General features: G+C 43.0%; 2 protein-coding genes across 5 annotated transcripts; one reads left to right on the forward strand and one right to left on the reverse strand.

Annotated features, from left to right (window-relative positions):
• The first annotated feature begins 1006 nt into the window (after nt 1–1006).
• LOC129628770 (T-cell surface glycoprotein CD3 gamma chain) lies at nt 1007–20435 on the forward strand. 4 transcript variants are annotated; one of them, XM_055548258.1, is made up of 8 exons: nt 1007–1151; nt 7431–8021; nt 11446–11469; nt 12200–12415; nt 12967–13098; nt 14215–14258; nt 15042–15106; nt 18931–20435. In XM_055548258.1, the coding sequence occupies exons 2-7, from the start codon at nt 7961–7963 to the stop codon at nt 15090–15092; spliced, it is 528 nt and encodes a 175-aa protein (XP_055404233.1). In that variant the 5' UTR covers nt 1007–1151; nt 7431–7960; the 3' UTR covers nt 15093–15106; nt 18931–20435. The 4 variants fall into 4 exon arrangements, with proteins under 4 accessions (XP_055404233.1, XP_055404231.1, XP_055404234.1 ...); XM_055548256.1 differs by having other exon boundaries at nt 1010–1151; nt 15042–15110; XM_055548257.1 differs by having other exon boundaries at nt 1120–1151; nt 7435–8021; nt 15042–15110.
• On the reverse strand, nt 1166–6082 carry LOC129628769 (T-cell surface glycoprotein CD3 delta chain). Its single transcript, XM_055548255.1, has 5 exons — nt 5845–6082; nt 3886–4095; nt 3334–3465; nt 3020–3063; nt 1166–2766 (listed from the first exon to the last, which is right to left on the reverse strand). Exons 1-5 carry the CDS (start codon nt 5897–5899, stop codon nt 2701–2703), a joined length of 507 nt encoding a protein of 168 aa, XP_055404230.1. The 5' UTR covers nt 5900–6082; the 3' UTR covers nt 1166–2700.
• Nucleotides 20436–21629: the final 1194 nt, after the last annotated feature.

A 21629-nucleotide genomic window follows, 5' to 3' on the forward strand; every position in this document is an offset into this window, starting at 1 on the left:
CCTGTGCTTTAGAGCCCAGGAGCCGCGGCTCCAGAGCCCACGTGCTGCAGCTGCTGATCTTCACGCCCTGCAGCCTGTGCTCCTCAACGAGACAAGCCGCTGCAGCTGGAGTAGCCCCTGCTCAACGTAACTAGAGAACAGAGAAAAGCCCCTGCAGCAACAAACCCAGGTCAGCCAAAAAAAAATAAAATTATTTTTAAAAAGGAGATCTGCCTTCTAATTTATAAAAAAGATGTGTTCATGGATTGGAAGACTCCATATCACTAGGATATCTGTTCGCACCAAACTGATCAATAAATTTGAACCAATCCCGATCAAATTCTCAGTAGGCATTTTGTAGTAACTGAGAAGCCAATTCATATGGGACTGAAAAAAGAAGAGTTAGACTACTTTCTTTAAAAATTTTATCCCAGCCATTCCACTCCTGAGTACTTATCCAATAGAAATAAGAGTGTATGTCCTTGTATGTATGACCTATATAATGACTTATATATGAATGTTCATAAAAAATTGTAAGAGCCAAAACAAAGAACCACTCAAAAGACAATCAAGGGGTGAATGGATAAACAGCTTGTGATATATCCATTCAATGGAATACTACTAACATTAGAAAGGAATGAGCTATTAATAGATGCAACAAGATGATGAACTTCAAAATAATTATGCTGAATGTAAGAAGCCAGACCAAAAAGGGGTATATATTATATTATTTCACTTAACATAAAACTCTAGAAAATTGGAAACTGATCTATAATGACAGAAAGCTATTCAGTAGTTGCCTGGAGGATAAACGGCTAAGGGAAAATCTGCATGCAAAAGGTCACAAGAAAACTGTCTGGAGTGTTGAGTAGGTTCATACTTACCAAGCATGATGATGTTTCACAAATGTATTTCACACTTTAAATATATGTAGTTTATTCATCACACTTTACTTCAATAAAGCTATGTTTTAAAAGCACACAAAAAGGGAGGGAGCTGAAAGGACCCAAGTTTCCAGAAGGGCTCAGGTGAAGGTCAGTGTTTCTCAACCCTATCTTCACATTTGAATCACCTGAGGCACAATACAATCAGACTCTCTGAGGGTGGCACACAGGCATCAGGACTTCGAAAGCTCCCCAGGAGATCCAATGTCCAGCAAATGTTGAGAACTGGTGAGTAATAGACGGGGATGTAAGGGTCTATGAGGCGCATAGGGTCAAAGGAGGTGTGCGGTGCGTGGGAAGGACATGAGCATCGGTGCAGTGCAAGCCGTGGAAGCCTTGCCCAGGGAGGACGGACCCTGTGTAAAAGAGGGATCTAGGGCTAGGACTGCAGCAGAGGGTATAAAGGGAAGGAATAACTCATAACCATGAATGAAGCATGTGTAAATTGGAAGTTCATTCAGTCTCTAACAAAGTCAGAGTCTGTATGTATGTCAAGGAGATAGGAAAGAATTATCCAGATCTCTGGCTATGTGGTTGTTAATAATTTTCTCTTTTGGGAACCCTGGCCTAAGAAACCCCCACTCTCATTAAACTGCCCTGAAGTTCCTTGAATTACTCTTATACAGAGAATAAGACATGCCCATGGTAGACAGGAACGGGCATAAAGGACACAAAAGAAGAAGTGGCTTCAGTTCTTCCCTAAACCAGAGAGTCTTTGAATTGGAGCTGCTTCAGAATTACCTGGGGACCCAAGCATGTTCCCAAGTGGGACCCAAGTGTGTATTTTTGATTTTTTTTCAAGTTGTGCTTACATTTTTTTTTTTTTTTTTTTTTTGGCGTTGCAGTATGCAGGATCTTAGTTCCCAACCAGGGATTGAACCCAGGCCCCCTGCATTGGAAGTGCAGAATCTTAACCACTGGAATGCCAGGGAAGTCACTGTATTTTTTAAATAAATCCCAAAGTTTCAGAACAACTACTAACCCAATGGCTAAAGATGACATCTATTGAAAATATCCCAATTTCCCACCCAGTCTCAGACTCCAGCTTTCCAAGTGGGTGGAAGAAGATCATATGTTTTAACTGATGAAGAGTTTCTGATGCCAGTTTATTATGCAGAAGGCAAGGTGGAGCAGGGACAGGTTCTGGGGAAAGAAAACAGAATGGTATCTTCTATACAGGGAAATGGGTACTAAAGAGGCCTTGACTGAAACTTCCTCATAGTTGGTAGCTACCAGTCCACAGGGGTCATAAAGCCAGGGCCAGCCCCTTAACAGAAGTGGAACTTTGTCATACACATTCTCAGAGCCTGATTAGGAGTGATTCCCCAGGGCCTTCAATGTCTCTGCTACCTCTGCTTGTGATGTCATGGAAACTTCTATGTGGCCTGTGTACATAAAGACAGCAGCCCCTCCTCGCCTGTGGTGAGGAAGTCAAAGCTGTAGAAGGATTGTAACAGGGGACTGGAGCCAAGAGAGTGCAGCAGGGCCGGTCCTGCATCCAGGGAGCCCACCAGTGGGAAACACCAGTGGGCCAGGATATGGTGAGAGGTCACCCATCACACAGTCCATGGGGGGCAGAGGATGCAAATCATGAAGGAAGGACACAGGTGGGCAGTGAGGGCAAGGGCCCAGCAAGGTCAGGGCCACTCCCACAGCATGCCCAGGAACCTTCAAAAATCCAGGCGCCTGCTAAGCAGAGGAGGACATCTTTCTTGGCTGAGCAAGGAGAGAAGGTCCAGTTGATAACTGATGGGCCTAGAAGCCACCAGCATCAGGTTCATTTGTTCCGAGCCCACTTATCACCAAGACGACTGTACTGAGCATCATTGCGCTCTCGAAGGGGCTAAGAGATGAGAAGGGGGAACAGGGAGGCAGGGTCAGAACTCTCCCATGGGGAACCCCAGTAGACCCCAGAGATGAGAACTCATGGGACTCCCCAGTGATGAATTCCCCACTAGGACCTTCTCTCTCTCTCTCTTTCTCTCTCTCTCTCTCACACACACACACACACACACACACACACTAAACTTAGTGTCAGGCTCTCCATCCCCACTCGCTCCTCCCCCCATTCTCATCTTTCTCCCCTCAGGGCTCACCTGATAGAGCTGGTCATTCCCCATCAGAGCTTGAGTGTCAGCAGCTAGAAGAACCAGAGAAAAACGGTCAGCAAAAGCCAAAGAGGTGGCACAGGGAGGCCCATGAATGCTGCCGGGGGACTGCAGCTACAAACACGCTCAGAAGTCTGCATGAGCTTTGTGAGCACCCAAGTGCTGTCAGTCACCAGTTGTAGGAGTCCTTAGGAGATTGCAATGGTGACGCCCAGATGAGGCACAACCCAATGCCAGCCCCATTCCTTAGCAGGTATACACACACAGCCACAACATATACATGCTCGGTCCCTTCCACCTACCCCTGGAGAATCTTCCAGTCTCATGTCCAGCAAAGCAGTAGACACCCAAAGCAAGGAGCACAGTGGCAATGATGTCGGTGATGATCATGCCTGCCAGGGTGGCTGTGTCCAGCTCCACACAGTTCTGGCACACTGTTGGGGAAGGGAGGCCGGAAGAGAAAGGGAGGGTCTTCAAGATCAGGGAACCATGCCTCTTAAGGCAGCCCTAGGAGCTCTCATGTCAAGACCCAAACTTGGAAAAAGAGCCTTGCTACATCCACCTTTAACCTTCAGTCCAAGAAGTAGTCTCAGGTTTGTAGGAACTTTAAAAAGGCAGTAGGCCAACCACGCTCCAGACCAAGCCCCTACTGCTTGGGTCACAAGACTAGTATTGTTCTTTTACCATTAAGCTCTTTCCCACTCAAGGCTTCAAAATCTGGTTCATATCCTTACAAGAGCAAGCCAGTTTGTCGAGAGCACTGATTGGTACACTGGCGCTCCCTCCAGCAAGGAAGTTCTCATGTCCAGAAGCCCCCACCTATTCCACCCCCAAAGGATCCTGGAAGCACATACTTCGATAGTATACTTGCAGAATAAGTTGTTGGGCTTTTTCACCACACTGATACATTCCTCTTGGGTCCTGGATACGTTTTCCTAAGTCCAGAGTTTTATTATTGCCTGACACCTCTTGTCCTTCTGTTCCTTGTAGCAATGTGATGCTGGAATTGCATTCCAACATTACTTTGTCCTCAGGTTCCAGCACTTTTAGAATGCGGGAATTCACTAAGGAAACAAAAAAAAAAAATACCACGACTGGAGCCAACTCTTTAGTCTGCACCAGACCACTGTTCTGCTGAGGCTCATTACTTAAGAAGGACCACTATCCAAGTCTAGAACAGTTCGAGGTTTCTGCTGAGAGAGACGGAAGTCACAAGAGAAAGGCTTCAGCAGGCACCCCACAAACTGCAGAGGCCAAGAAGGACACAGAGGGGGGTGGTAGGGAGGTCCAAGAGGGAGGGGACATATATATGCATATAGCTGATTCTCTTCATCATACAACAGAAACTAAGACAGCATTGTAAAGAAATTATACTCCATTTAAAAAAAGAGAGAAGGACATGATGTAATCCAAACAGAGGACAGGCCCTGATGAACACAGAGCAAAAAAGGAAATCATGGAGTTGGGTTAATCCAAAACCTTCATGGAAATGTGTTCAGATCATTGAATAGAAGTAGCAAGGGAGCCCAGAATGCTAAAACACCCAAGAGATATTGAAAGGCAGAAGAATGGTTCTCAATTGAAGATGTCCACATTTTTTTTCTCTAAGAAAACTTCTAATTCTACTTCCCAGTCACCTGCCACACTCCAACATCAACTTCTCATACTCTTTCCCTCTTCCTCACTCATGGTCAACCACTGCCCAGAGAATGGTACTACCAAAGCCTTTCCCAGGGCCAGTGATGGCTGGGGATAGGAGCGAAGCTAATATGAATTACCATTCCAGTGGTCCAAAAGGGGACCTAAGGCAAATCCCATGTAAAGATTTTTAGTTGTTCTACCCATGCTTGGGGGAGAGGGTCAGAAAAAAAATTTTTTTTTATTAAATCCTTTCTTGGGGCTCCACACAAGTCAAGTCTTATGGGGAGTTTAAGGGCTGGATGTATGCACAGCATCTTTTTAGGACCACTGAATTGCTATGACTGAGAATATCTCCACAGCCCACAGAGGCACTGGAATGTGTATCTCCAATCCCAGGGAAAAGTGGAATCTACATCATCCCTGAGATTCATAGTCAGTTACCAATTTGGATAGAAGAGCATCTTTTAGAAAATCCCCCACAGAGCCATTCCTTGTGCCTGTCAAGAAAGCATGCATATATTCTCAGGGAGACACACAAACATCAGATGTTCCGCATCATACACTCATGTCTTCCTTGGGGATCCATTTCCAGTGGAAACCCTGGATCTCCCAAAGAAGCTGACTACTAGGGTAACCACTCATCCCGGTTTGCCTGGAACTGAGGGAATTCCTGGAACATCAGACTATCAGTTTTAAAACCATGCAAACTGGGCTGAGTGCGTCATGCTATCACCCCAAATCCGCCCTCACCCCTGCTCAGCCGCAATTAAACTTCTCTCTTAAAGCATTCCCCTGAGTGCTGGGCTATGGCCCCAGGTGGTGATGTATGGTGTCCACATGACTTGGAGTCCTGGACCCCGGAGGCTATCTACCCTAGACGGAACAAAGCTCCCAGTACCAGCCCTAGGCTCAGGTGCACATCTACTACAAAACTTCCTATAGATCTCTGGCCTGAGGTCTTCAGAGAGACATTGAAGGCCAAGATGCCGCCCTAGTTAGTCAGTCAAAGCCAAAAGAGCCTGTGCCTCCCAGATCCTGTGCTACATCCCAACACAGCCCTCCATGACAACACCGGTGTACTGAGGCGCTTTCGAATGGACCTCATTCCAGGTGGTAATGTCCCTCTCAGGCCCCTTCCCCACGATGCCCCAGTGCACTCAGAGAAGCCTTACCTTGGGAGAGAAGGGCAGCCAGTATCAGGCAAGAGAGAAACCTGCTGTGCTCCATCTCCCAGCAGAATTCATCCAGGAGACAGACACAGGTCACAGACTATCAACCGGGGTTAAAGCCGCCTTTCCCCAACTGACTCATGGGTACCCGGAAAAAGTCAAGGGTGGGGGAGGAACTAGAAAACGCCTATTTCTCTGTCTGCTCTTGGTGACAGGAGCGGCTGGGGTAGAGGTAGGCTGGGGGTGGGGTAGGAAAGAAGCAGCTGCAAATCACTCTCTCACAGAGTACGGAGTGTGGGGGTGGGGTAGAAGCTGGAAGTGGAGGCTATGGAAAAGGATGCTGGGACTTCTAGGAAGTAGAAGGAGATTCAGGGTGTCCTTTCTTGAGTTGCTGATGAAAAATACGAAACTAAGTTCCTGCCGTCTATGGGGTCGCACAGAGTTGGACGCGACTGAAGCGACTTAGCAGCAGCAGCAGCAGCAGCAAGTTCCTGTCAGCAACATCATTACATTTACTCACCATCTGAAAACTGCCACTTCTCAAAACCCTTGGTAGAAGCTGTGAATCCCATTCTATAAGCCAGACCAGCTAGGTTTCTTCCTTTTCTGGTCTTTCTTGGGACCCTGCCCAAGCTCCTTCTTGGGCCTCCTGGGGTACCAGACTAAGTAGCTTCTTATTAGCAGGAGGTTGGCCTTTGGGGACCCCCTAATGAGAGATGTGCATCCTGGCTCCAATACCATCTACCTGCTGCATCTGCGCCAGTCACAGAATTCTCCAGAGACTAATTCCCTCAGTATCATGAAAAGAATTCAAACAGAATGTTTGTATTGTGCCTGACACTTCATAGGACTTCCCTGTAGCTCAAACGGTAATCTGCCTGCAATGCAGGAGACCTGGGTTCGATCCCTGGGTCGGGAAGATCCTCCGGAAAAGGGAATGGCAATCCATTCCAGTATTCTTGCTTGGAGAACCTCACAGACAGAGAAGCATGGAGGACAACAGTTCGTGGGGTTGCAAACAGTCAGACATGACTGAGCAACTAACACTTAATACTGACACTTCACATGCGCTAAGTAAGAGTTATTAATAACAATATGATTGGGACTTCCCTTATGGTCCAGTGGCTAAGACTCCCAATGCAGGGGCCCTGGGTTCGGTCCCTGGTGAGGAAACTAAATCCCACACACCACAGCTAAGAGTTCACATGCCACAAAGAAGACCAAAGATTCCACGTGCTGCAACTAAGACCTGCACAACCAAATAAATAAATAAATATTAAAAATAATAATAGCAATATGATTAACTCACAGGCACAACTGAGCTTCCCCAGGAGACAAATGGACTTTTTCCCTTTGGGATATGGAGATCCAAAACTGCTGCAGTTAGACCATACTTTACCCAAGGGTAGAGATTGTACATGCCTTGCTGGCTTCTGTTTTCCAAACACCTGACAAGAGCTCTGTATGTTTTCCTTGATTCACTGACTAACTGGCTGAGGGGCCTGAGATCCTGGGAATTCAGCTGAGGCCCCTGTCCCTGGAAATGCATTTCCTGTCCTGGAGGAATAATCCTACCTATTCCTTTCCAGGCAGGCACCACTTTGATGATCTCATCTTCAAAGAGCAGTGAAAAAAAATCCCTGGACTGAGGTGGCTCTCTGTTCAGAGCTCCAGCCCTAAGCACCTAAGGGTTCCCAGCTAAGTTCATCAGTTCTAACAACAACAGCTAGCAACAGGCAACAACTGGCTGAGCTCCGAGTAACAGATGATGGCGGAAGTGTTTATCCTCCTCATGAAGAAAGCGGCCCAGGCCACCTTCCACCCCGCACCCAAGGGCGCTTTCTGTATAAGCTGAGCCTCTAAGATGGAAATCCAGCACTCTGTCCCGCTCCCTCCCCTCCACCTCCCACGCTCCTCTCCCCAACGGAAAGTCAGAGGCATCTGCACCTGCAGCCCTCCTGAGCCCTGCCCCCACCCACTGCCCACACTAGCAGCCCAGGGTGGAGGCTCACAGGGGCCCCAGCTCTAAGGATGCTGGGTGGGGCCAGGCTAGCTGCTAGCACAGGCTGGCTGGCTGCTGGCTGCTGCAGGCCGCTCAGTGCTTCTGCGGAGAACAGAGATGGATATGGAGCAGGGGAAGCGTCTGGCTGGCCTCATCCTGGCTGTCATTCTTCTTCAAGGTAAGGGCCCGCTAGGGGGTCTGACAGCCTGGAGAAGGGCTCAAGGGAAGAAGCCCATCACCAGGGGGACAAGAGTATTGGGATCCCCTAACCTTGAGATGTCACCCTAAAGTTCAAAGAAGGAAGGGCAAAAATGAAGTTTCTCTGCTAGAGAGAAGCAGTGTTCCAAGGGAGAGCTGGAGTGCTTGTCTCTTAAGAAATCAAAACAGAGGACTTTACTGACTTGAGAGAGGACCCGGATGCCACCATCTTAGGTTTGAATGTAGCCCAAAGGGCACAGGCCAGGAGCCTGAAGAGAAACAGTTTGTATTCCTTAACTCAGAGCTCCGGCTAGGAGTAGATTTACAGAGCATTCACTTACTCGGTTGGTCAGCTGGTCAACAAATATGTGTGAGGTCGATCCTAGTATGTATCAGGCTAGGAGAACATAAAGGTAAATAATAACCTTCTGCCCCCCATGAGCTCATAGTCTGATTGAAGTGATAAGTTTAAACATTTCCAGACTGAGTATAACACACAATATAGGGTACTTGTATGAATATTCATTTGGAAATACAGTAGGAAATGGATGAACTGGGTCGATGCCTGGAATATGGACTCTAGACATTGAAAGTTGTTGACATCATTCAAGTATTATGCGAGATGTGAGGAAGAGGAGGCTGAAGATGGAACTGTGAGGATATCACTGTTAAGGAAAGTTAGAGGAAAAAAATTTCAGGAAAGAGATAAAGGAATGATCAAAGAGGTGAAATAATCAGGTGAGTGAAATTCCATAGAAACAAAGGGAGTAGAGAACTTCCAGGAGAGAATCACCAAAAGTATGAAATGCTAAAGATACATCCACTGATAGAAGAATATATTTAAAAGTTTAAGTCTGTGGGATTTGGCAAAACAAAGGTCATGGATGACTTAAAAGAGTTTAAGTGAGGTAGTGTGAGTCGTACAGAGTCGGACACGACTGAAGCGACTTAGCCGCAGCAGTGTGAGTGGAAGCCAAATGGAAATGAGTAGAAAGTGGAGGGCAAGGGAGGGGAAGAGCAGCAAGTGTAAAATGTTCTTTAAAGAAGTTTGGATGAGAAGGCTGGAGAGGTTGAGTGGTAAGTGGAGAAGTAGCAGACTCTAAGAAGAAATGAGTGTGTGTGTGAAAGAAACATGAGCACATTTCCAAGCTAAAGGAGAAGACAGTGAGTAGAGGGAGGCCCTGGAACTGATACTGAAGGCTGCAGTCAAGAGTGGGATCAAGGGCACAGAGCACAAGGCAATCTCCCCCTCTGAGACTAGAAGAGAGGAAGCGCAGATGGCTCCAGCCTTAGAGACGCTTGTGGATGGAAAAGAAGCTGAAGAAGAAAGAGCCATTATGGCATCCATGTTTTCAGTGAACTAAGTGGGCAGCAGTGTAACCCGCTAAAATTGAGCTGGGTGATGACTGAGTGGGGGACTAGAAGAGATGTTGGAGTTTAGACTTATTTCTGAGAGGAATAGAGAAAGAGCCAACTGAAGACAACACAGAGTGAGGGGCAGTGCTGAAAGCTTGTGTAGCAGCTATTTCTGTAGAGCAAAAAAAAGGCTTGGACTGAGCCGTAGAAACCTGAGTTCTGTGTGCAGCTCAGTCACCAAAGAGCCAGGTGAACTTGGCGATGCCTCCTCCTCTGGGCTCAGTTCTCTCAGCCATCAACCTAGGAAATTTAGCTACATGAGTTCTCAAGTCCTAGAAGGAACTAGAATTCAGATAATCAAAATTTTAAATGTCAGCAATCAATCGTACTGTCTTTTCTATGGTATCAGGATTAGAATGAGAGGACTCTTTGTTTCTCTCACAGTGACCAGGCTGCTGGGGAGAAGAGCTAGTTATAAATCTGATTAATTCTTTGCCTTGCCTTTTTTTTTTTTTATCCATTCATACTTTCATTCAAAACATATAATGCTCCTACCATGTTTCAGGCACTGTGCTAAGTGGTATTCAGAAACAGTTCAGTTCAACTCTGTGTGAAGTTCTAAGACTGCTATCTTCTCTGTCAAGCTTTCCCTGTCCCTCACCCTTGGCCAAAATCAATAGTTTCTACCCCTTTCCATATGCATTTATACAAGTACTAAATGATAGTTTATAAGTACTACTACATTTATTACATTTGTGGGTTATTTTCCACTTCATTGTAAACTCTTCAGAAGCAACAACTAATATTTGTATCCCCACCCTTTTCTTCCATACTCCTTATTCATGTCAGGCACATAATAGTGATCGGTAAGTGTTTGGATTAAATCCAACTGAATTGAACTCCAGTGTTGGCTCTCTATAGTATGTCTAGCATGCAACTCTACTATTCTGAGTTTTGAGACAGATTTGAGGGCTATTTAGTGGCTAACTCCTTCAGGACATTCAGGATTTACACACACACACACAAAAAAAATGGATCACCAAAGCTGAACATTATAGAAGTAATTCTGCTCTAAAAGACTTTAGCTAGTACACACCCAATCTTTTCCAAGGCTTTAGCTGCTAAAGGAGCAGAGCATTCCACACTGTACAGGCAATACCCTTACATATAGTGCAATACAATTGTGCAGTCCTAACCATCCAGAGTTGGGATCAGACCCCAAAGGTAAAGGGCACAGTCCCCAAAAAGACTACCTTCACTTTAAAAGGCAGGCACTGGTTCAGGGATCCTCAGACCACCCACACTTCTGATGAACTGCCTACAAATCTGGAGAATTCCCGAGAACCCCCTCAGAATTTGCTAGAACAGCTCACAGAACTCAGGAAAGCCCTATACTCACTAGTACAGTTTCATTATAAAAAAAAAAAAAAAAAATTAGATCTAGACAAATGAAGAGACACATAGAGTGAAGTCTGGGGTTCCTGAACACAGAGGTTCCATGCTTTTTCCTTCCAGAATTAAAATACATCAACCTCCTGGCATGTTGATATGTTTACCAACTAGGAAGTGCCACTAAGTTTTTCTTGGGATTTCATCACATAGGCATGATTGATTGAATCATTGATCATGTGACTGAACTCAATATCCAGTCCCTCCTCCACCTCCTAGAGCTCAAAGTCCCAATTCTCTAAACACATGTTTGGTCTTGACCTGTTCCATCCTGAGTCATCTCTTTAACATAAATTCATGTGTGATCCAAGAGTCCACCAAGAATCACAAAGGCAATCCTATCATTCATAAAATTCCAAGGGTTGAGAAACTCCCTCCCAGAAGCCCAGAACAAAGACTAGACAAATTCCTTATTATACAACACCCTAAATTCAATTTGGTGGTTTAGGCTACCATCCAGGGAAATAAGTATAGATACTGTCACTCACATGGATTAGGCTCTCTCTCTTCATCTTGGCCTCAAATGACTGTGGAAATGATACATCAGGAGATCTGAAGGACTCCATGCCCAGCTGATCCTCTGTCTTCTTTCTCTACAGGTACTATGGCCCATGTGAAAGAAGGTAAGGGAAATGTCTTCTTTCTATCATCAAACTGGGGAAATTCATGGAAATATGGCCTCTCACAACAGCAGTCCTATAGGAGCAAGTGAACAGCTTAGAAAGGATGGGATGATAAAGGATAGAGAGCAAACCCTTCCATTGTTAACCAAATCAGTGGCCAGTCTTGACATCCCTGGGTTTCCTGGAGCTAAACAATTAATTGTCTGGTGCTTGGAGGAGAAACGGGTCCCTAGCAGCTAGGCATTACTCAAAGCACCACCTACAAATCAACAGCATTGGCTTCACCTGGGAGTGTGTTAGAAATGCCAACTCTCAGTGCTTCCCCCGGAGAAGGCAATGGCACCCCACTCCAGTACTCTTGCCTGGAAAATCCCATGGATGGAGGGGCCTGGTGGGCTGCAGTCCATGGGGTCGCTAGGAGTCGGACACGACTGAGCAACTTCACTTTCACTTTTCACTTTCATGCATTGGAGAAAGAAATGGCAACCCACTCCAGTGCTCTTGCCTGGAGAATCCCAGGGACAGGGGAGCCTGGTGGGCTGCTGTCTATGGGGTCGCACTGAGTCGGACACAACTGAAGCGACTTAGCAGCAGCCGCAGCAGCAGCAGTGCTTCCCCAGAACTATTGAATAGAACCTGGAATTCTAACCAGATTCCCATGTGAATCATGTGTGCCCCGAGATAAGGAGAATTTCAGAGGCAAGATCTTAACAGGCATTTCCTTTTTCAGTAAAAGTGGATGACAATCGAGAAGATGGTTCCGTAATTCTGATTTGTGTCACGAATGAAACAACGATCACATGGCTTAAAGATATGGAAAAAATAGGTTCTGGAGACACAAAGGAACATACTTGGAATCTTGGAAGTAGTACCAAAGACCCTCGAGGAATATATAAATGTGAAGGATCAAATAACCAATCAAAATCACTCCAAATATATTATAGAAGTACGTATCCCCTTTGGTTTGCTTATGTGAAATTAAGCAGTACTGGGTGCTCTGGTGAGCTTCTTGTCTGGGGTGGGTATAGACATAGATGCTAAACAGTAATGTAAGAATCAGCTTTCTTAATCTCAGCTTACTTTTAATTTAACAAAGCAGTTCCCCCAACATTTTGAAAAAGCATAGCCTGTCTTATAAAGCCTGGCTCACCTGTATGTAGGCCCCACTGCTTGGAGGAGTCAGCAGTTTATATAAACCAAGTTAAGATAGGTAAAGGAGACAGGGGAGATTACAAGTTGAGCGACTGTAGCATGGAGAATGGGATATGGTCTTCCTTTTATTTCAATAGTTGCTGGTAGTAAAACCACATGGATTTCCCCCGGACTCCTGCACAATAGAGGAACATGAAAAAGCATTGAGTTCTTAGTCCAAGGATCTTCCAGGCAATACCCTTGCCATACCACCCACAGAGAGGCCTGCTGCCCTGGACAGAAATATTATCTCAAGAGGAAAAAATCCAGAGTTGAAGGAATTCTTGTCCTTCCCTCTCCCCACAGTGTGTCAGAACTGCATTGAACTGAATCCATCTACTGTGGCTGGCTTTATCTTCACTGAAATCGTCAGCATTTTCCTCCTTGCTGTTGGGGTCTATTTCATTGCTGGACAGGAAGGAGTTCGCCAGTCAAGAGGTAAAAGAATGTTCTCAGGGACTTCCCTGGTGGTCCAGTAGCTAAGACTCTGAGCTCCCAGTGTAGGCAGCCAGAGTTTGATCCACAGTCAGGCAACTAGATCCCATATGCCACAAGTAAGACCTGGCACAGCCAAATACATCAAAAAACAAAACAAAGTAATGTTCTTAGATGAAAGCTGAGGCTATCTGGGACCCTCAGCCTCCTTCCTACCAAAAGAGACCCAATAGAAGGGGCTGGGTTGGCAAGTGTTGCTGATGAGCATGGTCCAGCGAGGCTCTGACTCTGAAGGCAGGAGGAAAAGGACACTTGGTGTTTTCATAGCCTATTTGCCTGTTTCAAGATACAACTCTATCTGATTTGTCCTCTGTACTTTTAAAAAAATTATTCATTGTTTACTTAATCTTATCTATTTATTTTTGGCTGTGGGTCTTCATTGCTGCATGCAGGCTTTTGGTAGTTGTGGCAAGCAGGGCTACTCCTCATTGCAGTGCGAGGGCTTCTCATTGCAGTGGCTTCTCTAGCTGCAGAGCACGGGCTCCGGGCACAGAGGCTCAGTAGTTGCGGCTCGCAGGCTTAGTTGCTCAGTGGCATGTGTGATCTTCCCAGACCAGGGATCAAAACTCTGTCCCCTGCACTTACAGATGGATTCTTAACCACTGGATGACCGACCAGGGAAGTCCCTGTCCTCTGTACTTTAAAAAAAAATCTCTTTATATAAGAAAAACCTGCATTCACAAAAGTGCATGAATCACATATATACAGCTCAAAAAAATTTTTTTAACAAAGCAAACACACACATGCATTCAGCACCCAGTTAAAGAAAGTAAATTAATCCTTGGGGTCACTTCCAGCCTCTACCTAGTCCCCAAAGCAACCATTCTCCTGACTTCTAACAACATTGATTCATTCTCCCTGGTTTTGATCCTTATGTAAATAGACTCACACATTAAGTACTCTTGTGTGCGGCTTCTTTCACTCAACAATATGCTTGTGAGATCCATCCATAATGTTGTGTGTAGATGTAGTTCACTAATTCTTGTTGCTATTCAGTACTCCAGTTTATTATTCATTCTGTCTTGTTTATGTGTACATTTTGTTTATTTTTTTGTGCAGCTTCAGACAAGCAAACGCTGTTGAACAATGACCAGCTCTACCAGGTACGTGAATATGAATGAAAGAGAGACTGCTAGTTAGTAGTGGTAAAATTTTGGAACAGGGGTGGGGTGGGCAAGTTATTTGGAAGTTACTATGTACACAAAAACTGCTTAGGACATAACAGACAATGGCATCGTTATCCCTTTGGGTAGAATGGATGAAACAAAGAGAATGGTCCGGAGAGACTGAGGTAAGGATCTAGTGAGAAAAGCTGAAGAACATACTGAGAGGGCCACACAGAGAAGCCAGATGCAGCGCCTTCCTCCATCCGTGTCCTCTTCTGCCCCCAGGACCATGCAGAAACCACTCCAAAACCTTGAACATAAAAAGCACTCAATAAGTATGCATCAGTAGAAAACAAAGTTATGGTTACCAGGGAGTAAAGTGGGGAGGAATAAACTGGAATATTGGGATTGACATTTACACACTGCCATATCTAAAATAGACAACTAATAAGAACTTGCTGTATAGCACAGGGAACTCTACTCAGTATTCTGTGATGGCCAAATGGGAAAGAATCTTAAAAAAAGAGAAGTGGATATATGCATAACTGACTCACTTTGCTGATACCTGAAACTAACACAACATTGTAAATCAACTATATTCCAATAAAACTTAAATATTAAAAAATGACAAAAAGCACAAATATGTATACCTGAAGAACGGTGAAAAAAATTAAAGACATTGGAAGTAAAAGCTAAAAAATTTTATAAAATTTTTTAAATTAAAAAATAAATACATATCAAATTAATTCATAGAGGATGATGATAAAATGTCCTTTGTAGCCCCTTAAGGAACGGGAAGATGACCAATACAGCCACCTGAGGAAGAACTGAACCCAAGACTCAGAGTAGGTATGTCTTTCTACACTAATTCTAAGGAAGTGCCTTTGCGCTACCTGCCCTCCCAACTACTGCCAAGCCTATCTCCTTTCCCAAGCAGCTATAAGGACGGGAGGGTAGGGAGAGTTGACTGATCATTCGGAGGGGGAGGGGGATGACTCTCCTGTGCATTGTAGGATTTATAGCAGCATCCCTGGCCTCTCTCCACCAGATGCCAGTAGCACCCCCAAGTCCTGACAACAAAAATATCTCCACATACTGCAAATATCCTCTCGGGAACAAAGTCGCCCTTAGTTAAGAACCACTGATCTATAATTCTCAAGCCTTTACTAAGCATAGTAGAAAACTTTTGTATACATATATATAAATAATATGTTTGTGCTGTGTGTTCTTATTTGCTCAGTCATGTCCAACTCTTTGTAACCCCATAGACTGTAGCCCACCTGGCTTCTCTGTCCACCGGGATTCTCCAGACAAGATTACTGGAGTGGGTTGCCATGCCCTCCTCCAGGGGATCTTCCCAACCCAGGGATTGAACCCAGGTCTCCCACATTGCAGGCAGATTCTTTACCATCTGAGCCACCAGGGAAGCCCAAGTAATAACCTATAACGGAAAATAATTTCAAAAGTAATATTTGTGTATGTGTATAACTGAATCACCTTGCTGTGCACCTGAAACGTTGTAAGGCAACTATACTTCAATAAAATATATATATATATATTAGGGGGAAAAAAGAATCACTGACCTATATTAATCTTCCAATCAATCAGAAGTTCTGATTCAATCAAACAGAAACTTCAATCAGGGAAACAGGGCCCAAGCAATATTTGATTTTCTGAACCAATTGCATTTTTTTTTAATCCAGGTGTTTTCCCTTCTATCCAGTTCTCAGAAGCAAAGCAATACATTTTGGAGCAATCCTAGCAGAGAAATTTTCAGCCCTAAATCTAGACTTCCCAAAGGTGACAAATGGAGAAGAAAGACCATCAGAGCAAATTTGGGTTTCTCTCAAAATAAAAGCAAAACTTGTATTAACTGGGTAACTGGGTGCCTGGAGAAGGCAGCAGAGGATGAGACAGTTAGATAGCATCTCCAATTCAATGGACATGAACTTGAGCAAACTCTGGGAGATGGTGGAGGACAGGGAAGCCTGCCTTGCTGCAGTCCATAGGGTTGCAGAGTCAGACACAACTCAGCGACTGAACTCGTATGGTGTTTCAGGAGCGCCACCTATTGGAAGTCATTTTTCTAGAAAAGGAAAGTGAAAAGGGCAAACAACCTCCTTTATTTGAATATCTTTTTTTACACTTTTATTTACTTTCAGTGTAAGTCATAATTCACATAGTTTAAATACGCAGTTAAAGGTCTCCCTCTCACTCCCTACGCAGCCACCCAGTTGCCTTCTCCAGAGGCAAACAATAATACTAGTTTCCAGAAATTAGTGTGGACCTAACAGAAGCAGAAGATATTAAGAAGAGGTGGCAAGAATATGCAGAAGAACTATACAAAAAAGATCTTCATGATTCAGATAACCACGATGGTGTGATCACTCACCTAGAGCCAGACATCTTGGAATGTGAAGTCAAGTGGTCCTAAGGAAGCATCATTATGAACAAAGCTAGTGGAGGTGATGGAATTCCAGTTGAGCTATTTCAAATCCTAGAAGATGATGCTGTTAAAGTACTGCACTCAATATGCCAGAAAATATGGAAAATTCAGCAGTGGTCACAGGACTGGAAAAGATCAGTGTTCATTCCAATCCCAAAGAAAGGCAATGCCAAAGAATGTTCAAACTACCGCACAACTGCACTCATTTCATATGCTATTGAAGTAAAGTTCAAAATTCTCCAAGCAAGGCTTCAATTGTACATGAACTGAGAACTTCCAGATGTTCAAGCTGGATTTAGAAAAGGCAGAGGAAACAGAGATCAAATTGCCAGCTTCCAGTGGATCATAGAAAAAGCAAGAGAGTTCCAGAAAAAAAAAATCTACTTCTGCTTCATTGACTATGCTAAAGCCTTTGACTGTGTGGATCACAACAAACTGTGGAAAACTCTTCAAGAGATGGGAATACCAGACGACCTTACCTGCCTCCTGCAAAACCTGTATGCAGGTCAAGAAGCAACAGTTAGAACCAGATATGGAACAAAGGACTGGTTCAAAGTTGGGAAGGAGTTCATCAAGGCTGTATATTGTCACCCTGCTTATTTAACTTCTATGCAGAGTGCATCATATGAAAAGCTGGGCTGGATGAAGTACAAGCTGGAATCATGATTGCAAGGAGATATCAATAACCTCAGATATGCAGATGACACCACCCTTACGGCAGAAAGCAAAGAGGAATTGAAGAGCCTCTTGATGAAAGTGAAAGAGGAGAGCAAAAAAAACTGGCTTAGAACTCAACATTCAAAAAATTAAGATCATGGCATCCAATTCCATCACTTCATGGCAAATAGATGGAGAAACAATGGAAACAGTGATAGACTTTATTTTCTTGGGCTCCAAAATCACTGCAGATGGTGACTGCAGCCATGAAATTAAAAGACACTTGCTCCTTAGAAGGAAAGCTATGACAAACCTAGACAGCATATTAAAAAGCAGAGACAAAGCAAAGACCTTTACCAACAAAGGTCCAGCAAAGCTATGGTTTTTCCAGTAGTCAAGTATGGATGTGAGAGTTGGACCATAAAGAAGGCTGAGCACCAAAGAATTGATGCTTTTGAACTGGTGTTGGAGAGGACTCTTGAGAGTCCCTTGGACTGCAAGGAGATCAAACCAGTCAATCTTAAAGGAAATCAATCCTGAATATTCATTGGAAGGACTGAAGCTGAAGCTGAAGCTCCAGTACTTTGGCCACCTGATGCAGAGACGACTCATTAGAAAAAAAACCCTATTCTGGGAAAGATTGAAGGCAGGAGGAGGAGATGATAGAGGATGAGATGGTTAGATGGCATCATGGAATCAATAGACATGATTTTGAACAAGCTCTGAGAGATGGTGAAGGACAGGGAAGCCTGGCGTGCTGCAGTCCATGGAGTTGCAAAGAGTCAGACGTGACTGAGCGACTGAACAATAACAATACAGTCTTACAAGATATATAAAATACTCTATGTTGGAGATATTCTAGGCATATATAATCAAATTCCAAGTGCGCATTATTCTCCCCATATTTTTCACACAAATGTTGTCTTATACATCTTGCACTTCTCAAGATTTTATTCTACTCAATAAAATCTGAAGACTACTTCATACCAACATATAAAGGAGCTCCTTTTTAAAAAATATAGCCACTTTGTACAGATCCCCTATAATTTTCTCAACTAGTCCTCTACTGATGGACGTTTAAGTTGGTTCTTTTGCTTTTACAATGCCACAATGACTGTAGAAATGTCATTTTTAAAAATTGTAGTAGTCATAGTTGCTCAGTCATGTCCAACTCATGATCCCATGGACTCTAGCCCTCCAGGCTCCTCTGTCCATGGAATTCTCCAGGCAAGAATACTGGAGTAGGTAGCCATTCCCTTCTCCAGGGTATCTTCCAGACCCAGGGATCAAATCGGGTCTCCTGCTTTGCAGGCAGACTACCATCTGAGCCACCAAGGGAGCTCTTAAAATTTGTATTGAGGTATAATTTGCATGCTATAAAATCACTCACCTTACATGATTTCACCTGTTCCCAGTAATTTTTAGCAAATTTTCCCAGTTGTACAACCATTACCATAATCCAGATTTAGACCATTTCCATCAGTCTCTTAAGGTTTCTTGTGCTGTTTTTGTGGGCTTCCCTCACAGCTCAGTCAGCAATCACTAATCTCTTTTCTGTCTCTTTAGATTTGCCTTTTCTGGAAAAATGGAATCATACGATACACTGTTCTGGACATTCTTGTGCCAAGTCTTCATGTGGACATATGTTTTCATTTCTCTGGATTGCTACCTAGGAGTGAAGGATTGCTGGGTGGTATGGTAAATTTATCTATAACAGTTTAAGAAACTGCCAAAGTGTTTGCCAAACTGGCTGTTCCAGTTTACATTCCCACCAGCGATAAGTGATTGGGGTTCCTCTTTCTCCTCACAAATGTTCGTTACTATCTTTTTTAGTATAGCCATTCTAGGGGATGTAAAACAGTATCTTATTATGGCTTTAATTTGCATTCCCTAATGACTAACAATGTTGAACATCTTTTCATGTGCTTATTGGCTATTACCATATCTTTAGTGAAGCGTGTATTCAAAACTTTTAAAATTCAGTTATTTTTCTTCTTACTATTGAATTGTAAAAGTTTTTATATATTTTCAAATACAAGTCTTTTAACAGATATATGATTTGCAAATATATCTACCAGTCTATGACTCATCTTTTTGTTTTCTTAATGGTGTCTTTTGAAATGCAAAGGTTTTTAATTTTGCTGAAATCTGTTTTACCCTTTTTTTTTTCTTTTATGGATTGTGCGCTTGGTGTCATGTCTAAGAAATCCTTGCCAAACCCAAGATCACAAAGATGTTTTTATAGTTTTAGTTCTAACAATAAATATTATGTTGAACATTAAGACTATTTGTAACAAATACAAATAAATGCAATTGTAGGACCATAATGTATTTTCACCTGTCATTTAATGAAATATTACCAAATTGCACTTCATAGAGCTTGGACCAATACATAATTCTAAAGAGTTCCTATTGTTTCATACACAATCCAAAAATGCACTACTAAGCTTTTTCAACTTTGTAAATAAGATGAGTTAAAATGGCATCTTGGCTTAATTTTAATTTGCATTTCTCTAATTAAAAATGGGAGTGAATCATTTGCTTTTCCTGCCCATGAAATATAGGCTCATATCCTTTGATCGTCTTATTGACTTGCAACAATCCTTTACCTATTTGGGAAACTAGACCTTTTGTTTACAATATTAGTTGCAAAAATTTTCACAGTGTTGTTATTTGGGTTTTGACTTTACATATGGTTGGTTTTCTACACACATTTTACAAACATTTGCATGTAGTAGAATTCACTGTTCTTTTATGGCTTCTAGGTTGTTTCATATTTTAAAATGCCTTCTCCCATTCTAAGATTATTCTTTTAAAACTTTTCTTCCATTAATTCCTCTAGCATTTTCCAGGTTTATATATTTAAATCTCTGATCCATCTTAGACTAATTTAATCCAAGGTGTAAAGGTCTAATATATTGGCTAACTTTTAAATCACACAGCTACCCACTTATTCTGGAACTATTTATTGAAAAATCCACCTTGTGCACATTGATTTTAAATGCTCCACTCTCACCAGATTGTAAGCTCCAAAAAGGAAGACTTGGGGTTTTTTTTTCCACTACTGTAGCTTGAGAAGCTAAAACAATGCTAGAACATAATAGGCACTCTAAGATTGCTCAACATTTGGTGTGTACATGTTCATGTCTGTGTGTAGGTGTTAAAATAAAGTAAAACATCATTTTAACCATTTTTAAGTGTACTATTCAGTGGCATTAAGTACATTCACAATGTTGTGCAGCCATCAGCACTCTCATTTTCATAACTTTTTCATTATACTAAAGAAACACTCTACCTATTAAAAGATAATTCCCTATTTCTCTCTCTCCCCAGTCCCTGATAACCTCTATTTAACTTTCTGTTTTTATGAATTTGCCTACTCTAGGTACCACATATAAGTAGAGGCATATAGTATTTGTCCTTTTGTGTCTGGCTTATTTCACTTAGCATGATGTTCTCAAGGTTCATTCATGTTGTAGCATGTATCAGAATTTCCTTCCCTTTTAAGGTTTAATAATAATCACGTGTATGTATGTGCCACATTCTGTATGTGCATTCCTCTGTCAGTGGAAATTTGGGTTGTTTCCACCTTCTGCCACCCACTCCAGTGTTCTTGCCTGGAGAATCCCAGGGACAGGGGAGCCTGGTGGGCTGCCGTCTATGGGGTCACACAGAGTTGGACACGATGAAGCGACTTAGCAGCAGCAGCAGCACCTTCTGCCTAATACAAATGATGTTGCTATGAACAGTGCTGTACAAATAACTATTTGTTTGACGTATTTAGCCAGAAGTAGAATTGCAGCATCACATGATAATTCTGTTTAACTCTTTAAGGAACACCAAACTTTTTCTGAAGTACTCCAGTAGTTTACATTCACAAGGGTCCCTATCTCACCACGTCCTCACCAAGACTTATTTTCTTTTTATTTTTTCACAATCATCTTCCTAAGAGGGATAAGGTGGTACTTCATTGTAGTCTTGACTTGCACTTCTCTAATGATTAGTGACATTGAGCACCTCGTCATGGGCTTATTGGCTATTTGCATATCTTCTATATAATAATATGTATTCAAGCCCATTGTCCATTCTTTAATCAAGTTGTTTGAGGTTTTATTGTTGAGTTATAGACTTTTTAATATAACTGGATATAATTTTTTAAATCAGTAATGTGATTTACAGATACTTTCCATCACTCTAGGTATTGTCTTTTCACTTGAAAAGTATGCTCCATTTTTTTCCTCTGTAACTTCAGAGTACCCTTGAGG

This window comes from Bubalus kerabau, chromosome 15 (genome assembly GCF_029407905.1).
Source record: "Bubalus kerabau isolate K-KA32 ecotype Philippines breed swamp buffalo chromosome 15, PCC_UOA_SB_1v2, whole genome shotgun sequence".
NCBI classification, from domain to species: domain Eukaryota; kingdom Metazoa; phylum Chordata; class Mammalia; order Artiodactyla; family Bovidae; genus Bubalus; species Bubalus kerabau.

What these genes read in the sequence shown, in the direction of transcription:
- LOC129628769 (XM_055548255.1), bottom strand. Translation starts at nt 5,899, where the DNA reads ATGGAGCACAGCAGGTTTCTCTCTTGCCTGATACTGGCTGCCCTTCTC. An exon ending in GGCTGCCCTTCTCTCCCAAG is followed by an intron (nt 4,096 to 5,844) that starts GTAAGGCTTCTC and finishes TTGTTTCCTTAG; the next exon opens with TGAATTCCCGCATTCTAAAA. An exon ending in TCTGCAAGTATACTATCGAA is followed by an intron (nt 3,466 to 3,885) that starts GTATGTGCTTCC and finishes CTTCCCCAACAG; the next exon opens with TGTGCCAGAACTGTGTGGAG.
- LOC129628770 (XM_055548258.1), top strand. Translation starts at nt 7,961, where the DNA reads ATGGATATGGAGCAGGGGAAGCGTCTGGCTGGCCTCATCCTGGCTGTC. An exon ending in GGCTGTCATTCTTCTTCAAG is followed by an intron (nt 8,022 to 11,445) that starts GTAAGGGCCCGC and finishes CTTTCTCTACAG; the next exon opens with GTACTATGGCCCATGTGAAA. An exon ending in AGGAGTTCGCCAGTCAAGAG is followed by an intron (nt 13,099 to 14,214) that starts GTAAAAGAATGT and finishes TTTTTTGTGCAG; the next exon opens with CTTCAGACAAGCAAACGCTG.